Source organism: Nestor notabilis, unplaced genomic scaffold (genome assembly GCF_000696875.1).
Source record: "Nestor notabilis isolate BGI_N333 unplaced genomic scaffold, ASM69687v1 scaffold28202, whole genome shotgun sequence".
NCBI lineage: Eukaryota > Metazoa > Chordata > Aves > Psittaciformes > Psittacidae > Nestor > Nestor notabilis.
Window position 1 is genome coordinate 23822 of NW_009919164.1, and position 7734 is coordinate 31555.

At 43.7% G+C, this 7734-nt stretch overlaps 1 protein-coding gene across 1 annotated transcript; it reads right to left on the reverse strand.

The window, feature by feature from the left end:
* Window positions 1-916: 916 nt before the first annotated feature.
* On the reverse strand, window positions 917-7720 carry MNS1 (meiosis-specific nuclear structural 1; the record flags this gene model as incomplete). Its single annotated transcript, XM_010010119.1, has 8 exons — window positions 917-1015; window positions 2548-2673; window positions 3566-3823; window positions 4411-4518; window positions 4598-4814; window positions 5536-5765; window positions 6575-6677; window positions 7581-7720. Coding segments are annotated over 8 exons (1281 nt in total), but the record flags the coding sequence as incomplete, so codon positions are not given.
* Between the last annotated feature and the right edge of the window lie 14 nt (window positions 7721-7734).

The window sequence follows — 7734 nt, forward strand, 5'->3', positions numbered from 1 at the left end:
GCACCACCAGCTCTTTTATAGAAATGACCATACGTTGTTTTAGCTGTTACATCTTGCACCCTGGCTGGCAAAACCTGCTACAGCCCTATTCTGTAAAACTGACACTTGAGTCAAGGTGAAAACATTAAGTCTCTCCCTGGCCAAGAGCTGCTCCTTTGGGATGCAGTCGGGAGTGGTGGCCCCCTGTTCACAGGTGCTCTGCAAGCAAGAGATTTCATTATGTCATCATTATAATTAAGAACTAGATAAAAATTTAGGTGTAGATGAGCTGAGTGTATCTTGTGTTTGTTCATTAATGCACAGGAGCAATAAAAGTTGGTGCTGCTTGAATGAGCCTTGGCCAAGCCTCAGCTATTTTAGTAGATTCCTCCCTCAGAGTAACTGAACAGGAACAAGCCAGATAAACAGTAGGTTTATGCACTGAAAGAAAGGTATAAATGGTGCTTCTGACCTCAGAATGGAAAAACATCTCTGCTTAGGTCCTACCAGCAAAGTAACAGGACTTAACAGTGAAACAACTAACTCAGACATACCCCTCTGAGATGAGATGTAGCTACATCTGGATTAGTATTTTAGTAGCATAATGCCAGCATAGATAAATCTTTAAGTTACAAACAGAAATAGTGCATTAATAGAATCTTGTAACGTGAATTTGCACTAGCTTAGGTTTCTGCAGAGTTGCTGGAGAAGCCGTTTTTAACACTGCTACAGCACTGACTGAGACTAATTGAGCACTCTGTAATAGTTTATTGAGGAAAAATGCAAAGCTAAATGCTCATCAGTTGAGAGCTCATCTTAAAATGGAGACTTGTTACGGTGCTAGAAAGGAGTTCCTGACTGTTAACAGCAAATGGAAGTTTTCATTAGAAATCCGCTGACACCTAGTGGCAAACCCGGAGATGAGAGGGGGGAAGTTTCAGCTCTCTGGTGGAAGCGCATTGCCTCTTCTCTTCTGATACGCCAGTTTAAAATCCTCTCCAAGCATGTCGATGTCGCCTTCATCTCTGAGTATTCCCTGCAGTAAGGGGAAACAAACACACGCTGGAAGGTAAAACACAGAGAGATCTCTGAACTTTTATAGGAAAGGGAGTGTCGTAGCTTGTATCCTGGTTCCAGTGTCACCTTTACAACAAACAGCCCTGAAAACTGTCCCAAAACTTCACACACGACTTTGAGTTCAAACGGGCGTGCTGGGTGCTGACCTAGAAGTGCCTCTTTTGTTCTTCACATAAACGATGGCAAGAACCCCGCAAAGATTCCAGCGTGAGCAGTGCACAAAAGACAACATCCATCTGTGTTCCTCTCCTAATGGCAGCGGTCACAGTCGCCACAGCACAAGCCAGTGGAATCAAGCAGCTGCCCCGGGGAGGCTCTGGCTGGGGCAGGGCTCTGTCTCCACCTTTAGTTGTGCGGAACTAGCCCACACAAAGAGGGTATTCTGGAAATCAACTGATGCTGAACAACTTCATCAGAAACTACGTTTTTGGGAGGGGAAGCAAGGGAACCCAGCAATCGGAATCTCTAACTAATTCTCCATTAATTTTAGGGCTAAAAATGTGTATGACCCACAGAACACACTTGAGGCAGCGCTTCAGGAAAAAAATAAATTACAAATTGCATTTATATTGGGGACTTTAGAATTAGCACTTTTCTGTTTAACCATTTTGAGTGAAGTAACGTGATGTACGACTACAGGATGCAGCAACCATGAGCCCTGGACACTGACATCACCAAGACTTCCTACAGCAACAGATTCAAACCAGAAAACTATACCAGAATATTGCCAATTATTTACGAAATCTACATGAGAAAACAAATCACTCCAAATTTTATGAATTCATGACCAGATCAGTGTATTATTTGAATTAAAATCACACTCCATTCACAATGCTTTCCAGCATTGAAGAATTTCTTTAAAGACTAAGAAATGTAAATGCATTTGTACATCCCTACAGCAGCTCCCTGTTCATTTGTGTCCCACCAGGTGATCCTTCTGATTGCAAAGTGTAATACAAAATAAACTGCAGTTTGTTCCTATTGCAGTAACTGCTTCCATCTTTTTAACTCTGAAAAACACATGGATGGATGCAGGGAGCTTTGAAATGCAGCAGAGCCAAGGCCTTGTTCCTGTGGGAGCAGAAGACTCGGAGGAGAAGCCAACACTGTAAGAAATCACTCCCCAGACCCCAACCGAGAAGCGTGGTGGAAACGGGGCTTAAGATACAGCAGACCCTTTCCAGGTAGCAGAACCCTGCTCTAGAACTTCCATGCCACATTCCAGAAACTGGACATGCAAAACACTGTAGGAGCTTTCAGCAAGCTCTGTACAAGGCATCAGCATCGCAGTAGAGCCCAAATCCCCCTCGTACAGGAAAAGCATTTTGGTAAATCACTTCCCAAATCAAAAAGACAGAAAAAGGAAAGGGTGAGCTCAGGGGAGCTGACACAATAAAGGGCCGATTCCAGGAATTCACACAGCTCCGCAACTTCACCTTAAACTGATTCACAGGACAAACATTTAAAGCACTGAAAATGCAATTCACTTACTGGAGGAAGATAACCCAGTAATTTAGACGCATGCTCCCTCAAGAGTTTCTGTCTCTCTTCTTCAACAATTGCCCGGAACTTCTCTTCTCTCTTCACCTCTAACTGTCTTTCTTCCAGTTCCCGCTCCTACAATAAACAAGTTCTCATAACCGTGCAGTTGCAGCTCTCTGAACATTTGCTTCCACCAATATCCACCACAGCAGAAAGAGAAGTTCCTTAGTGGAGTAAATTCTGAACTCCCACTTACCAACTCCTGGTCACAGGACATTCATTTGAAAGGGGTGGAAAAGTGCGTGTAAAAAACACAATTAAACAATACGGGCTTGGTAACTAGCAAAAAAGGTCAGAGAAAAGAGAAGACTGAAGGCAAGACACAGGGCTGGTCTGCTGGGTAAGTGTGTGGGCTCATACTGGAAGCCCTTTTCGAGGCAGTTAAGCGTCAAGTTTTGGTTCCTCCCTGGCTCTCAGACAAGTTAGGCTCTTCCTGCCCTACTTTGCTAATCCAAGAAAAGGAGAGTCAGGCACATAGTCTCATGCTGCTGACTAGAAATTGCAATTCACGCTGCACACGTGGCTTATACCCTACAAACGGGTCCAAAAACCACAGCAGAGGATTCCGTGACTTGTTTTCAGTTTACACTTTTCCTCCTCAGATGATAATTCGAGAGACTTAATCTAAAGCCAAGGCTGGGAGTGCCCCTTCTCGTGCATCATTATCAGTGCAATGCACCAGTTGTGCCACTGACCCCATGGCTCCTGAGGAGGGATCTGCAGAGCACGTCAGGTATTCAGGGCTCTGTGGTTGTTGCTGACTTGTGCTACCAGAAAAAGTTAGCTTGAAGATGACTTTTTGCTCTTGTCAGCAAACCAAAACAAAAGCCTGCTTCCCCTGCCCATTTCTCTGCAAGTCCCCTGTCACCTTTCCCTAGTAACAACAGCCTTGTCGCTTCAGGTAACGGGAGTGTTCTTATATTGAAACCCTGTGGCTCCAACCGAAGGTGAATGTGAAAACTCTTACTTTATCTGCAGCAAACTGTTGGCGACGGTCTTCAATAAGTTTTTCCACTGCCCTCCTGTGTTCAAGCTGTTTCATTCTTCGTTTCTGAGCATTCATCTGGTCAAGGCGATCGTCCTCCGCAAACTTGGCCAACATCTGTTGTCTGAAGGCTTGTTCCTCTTCTTGCGTAGCTTGTCGCACGGCTGCCTTCAGAGCCAGTTGCTCTTCGTATGCTTGACGTAAGTCTAGGCGCTGCCTTAGTCTCTTTTCTATTTCTGCCTGTAAAGGAAATGTAACCAAAGGCTCTGTTACTGAACATACTTTGGGAAACTCCCACTCAATGTTCTTAAAGCATCACAACTCCAGTGACACGTCCAAAGGCTGAAGGAGCACTGCTCCATCACAAAGATGTCAGAAGAAGTGAAGGGATGTAAAATACTGCCCTTGCATTCACTTTATTCCGTATCTTCTAGATCAGCGATTCAAAGGTTTCATTTTCTCTTTACATTCTCATACCTGGTCTGTTTAAATTAGACTAGCCTGCCCACAGCTGCAAGTGTTCCATAAACTACATGTTTTCCTGCATAACCACTATTCTTATTTTACAGAGGTTTCATCCAGACCAGTTCCATTAGCCTGAACGTTCTGGAGGAATTACAGCAAAGCTGCAATAACCTTCTCTCCACTTGCATTTTCCCTTAACAGTTCATGCACAGACACACATTAACATACATACGATGTATTAAAAACCATGGTATCTGACAAGTACAACAATATCCATGTATTTGCAGAAGCCCAGTGAAAGTAAAATACTCTCTTTCTTCCCCACTGCACAGGTTTTACTTCATCTACCTGCCAGCACTTACCATCTCCTTCTTCCTTTCTGCTTCCTCTTGTTCTTCCAGATACAGCTCTTGGAGGATCTGTTCTTGCTCTTCACGCTTCTGTTGTTCTCTTTCCAGATTCTGGGCAATCTGTCACAAGAAGGAAAGATTTCTAAATGAAAGACAAGAGTGTACAAGAATCTTTTTTCTACAATTGCAGTGTTGGTACCATGCTTCGAACTCTTTGTTTTCTCTCCTCAGCATCTCGAACTTTAGCAATCCAGTCTTCTTCTCTTTGTTGCTGAATGTTGGCAAACTCCATAATTTTCCGATTTTCTTCTTCCATCTCTTCCTGTTTCCTTCTCGCCCAGATAGCTTGATCTTTTTTGTATTCTTCAATATGTGCCTGAGTTTCTCTCATTTTATCTAACTTCAGTTGCTTTTCCCTGCAGAAGATGGAAAAAAATGTTTTATTTAACATGGTGCAAAGTCATGTTAAACAGACTTTGTTGTTAGCTCATCGCTAACAACGTTCCAGAGACTAAGATTTAATGATTCTCCATACCCATTTAAATTGAACATACTTATTTATGAATTGCCCCAAAAAAGGAATCTCATGTCTAACCCCTTTCTTCAGGAGGACAGACTGCACACACGGGTACTCACTGCATTTCATACACACTCTGTCAGATCAGAAAGAGGAGGAAGCCCAGTAGCCTCACGGCACCAGCATCTCCTACACTTTTTATCTATCCTAAATGCTTCCCCACCACACAGACACTGCCACCCTGCCCTCAGGAACCTCCGTCCCTCTCCCTGTCCATAAGACAGGCACACGACACCTCTCACAAAGAGGCAGGGACAGGAGGCGAGAGAGGCAGGAATTGGTGACATGCAGCCAGTTCCAGCACAATGGGCCCAATGGAAACACACCTTGAAATCAGCTGGTTTTGTGTTTGGGGAACAAGGATGCGAGACTGGCTGGGACACTCTGATGTTTATACAGCAAAATCCAACAGTCAGTCTCTTGTTAGTAAAATGTGACCACAGAAAACTAAAATGGGCCTTAGCCTATGAAATAAATGTATACAAACTAGTTTTCTATAGAGAAGTGCATGAATTAGTTTGTTTCAAATGAATAAACAATAAAAATTCAAAGTAACTAACATTTGGTCTTCCTCATAGATCTTTCTTATAATTTCATCAATCACAAGTTTCTCTCTTAGAAACTCTTCATAAGCATCCTGCTTCTTCCTCTCTTGTTCCTCAATCTGTTTCTCCAGTTCTCTGTGATAAGTTATTTTCTCCTCCTTTCGCCTCAGTTCTGCAGTACTTTCTTCTTTCACTGCCCTTTCGTGCTCTTCCTTCATCTTTTGAGCTATTTCACCCTCACGTATCTATGGGGAGAAAAGCAATGCAAGATTCCTTTTTACTCCCACTAATACCACTTGTGATGAAAACATACACAGTATAAAAAGGAATTACTCTGCACTACAAAAAAAGGAATGTTTTCCACCTCAGCCTATAAATGCAGTGCCTGAACATGCCTAATAGCTTAATTCAGTAAGCAGAACCCTCGAAGAGAACCCTCAATATCTAAACAACTTGAGAGGAACCAACAATACTTTAAGGAAGCTGTGTGTTGAATGAAGACCAAGCAGAGCATTCAGCATGAGCAAAACTAGTATCAGCTTAATGACTGGAATGGGGGTTAATGCCACAGAACATCCTCAGTCAACTGTTGTCTCTAGAGCAATTTGCGTAAACTGACTTTTGTATAAACCATTTGTGGAATCAGAATCATCTGCCCGATCACCCGTGTTATTTGACACATAAATACAAGTTCGCAGTTCTCTCTGAAGTTGGTCAGATAGATGTGTAGTAGCAACATTTTCAACAATCTGCTTCGGAGGAAAGGATTCACTACAATAAGCACTTGCTCTGCACAGTGTGTCACAATTTTAACTATTACAAAGCCAGTAAAATAAAAACTGTCCATTCACACAGCTTTATTCTGCTACTTTGATCGCAGCAGCAAAGCAAACCTTTTCTATAGCTCGTCATTGACAGATAATTGGTCCTTGATAACACAACCCCCATTTCAGCACACCCCGAATGCTGTTGTAGGTAGAAAGCTCAGTGGCAAAGGAAGGGTGCTCAGCACGATCCCTACAACGGGTCCCAGCACTCGGGTGCAGCTCATTACCATGTTCTCATACTGCAGAGCTGCCTTCTCGGCGATCTGTGCAGCTCGCTCCTTGTTCATGTAGGCGAATTTCAGCTTCTTGTCCAGCTCCCGAAGTTCAAGACTGGGGAGATAAAGAGATCAGACATTTATCCTCTTACAAGGAAGCACCTATGGGGAAAAATGGCATTTCCATCACTGCTTAAACACAACCTAAAGAAATATTTTTCAGAGAAACTCCTGATTTTAGATGACAAATACTGCTCTAGCAAAAGCAGAAAAAGAAAACAAAGCCTGTTTTAAAACAAGAGTTATCTGTATCTCTGCCCATGCTGTCAGTAGTTGTGCATACTCTACATCCAGCTGCATAAATATGCACATACGTGTATGAACACACGTGCTTACAGAAACGTGTAACTAAGTATATACATAAACATATGTTCAAAACAAACCTTTCGTGGAGAGTTTTTCCCTTATTGACAAAATTTGCCTAGAAATACCTTATTGTCACACCTTACTCTTACAATAACTTCTCCTCCCAGCTCAAGCTCATTTTTGCTTCTGCTACAACTTTCACACAGTGTGTCTCGCCCCGCCGAGGGCACAGCCGTGTCCCACCTCCCAGCCCTCCCCTGTCCCACATTCACCTCCACCACCCGTCTCTGAGAACTCTCTGACACCGGCAGCCACTGCTCTGGCCACGGCCTTCTCCCAACCACTGCTCAAAATCAGCCTTTTCCCATGGCTTTTTCCAGCTACGATCTTCTCTGCTGCACAGATTTAGAAAGTTAAAGCCTCTTCTAAAACATAAGGTACGTGTCTGATTGCAGCACACTAGAACTGCCTCTGTTGCTTGAAAAGCTCCCGGGCTACAATCTCACTGCATCTAAGGCTCAGTCCCAATGCAGTCAGGACATAAAGCAAGCACACGACAGGCCGAACACCTCCATAAGCGCACTTTTCAGCGCTGGGACTGATTTACAGCAGCGGCTAGCTAAACAAAGGTCTGAGATCTGTAAAGCGTTACCTGTTCTGTCTTATTTGTTGCCTCATCCTCTCGTCTTTAAGTTTCTCGTGGTTCAGCCTCGCCAGCTCTGCCGCCAGCTTCTCCTCCTGCTCCAGCTGCAGCTCCCTCCGGGCTTTGTTCTCCTCGGCCTGACCGGAACAAGCAGTCCCCGCAC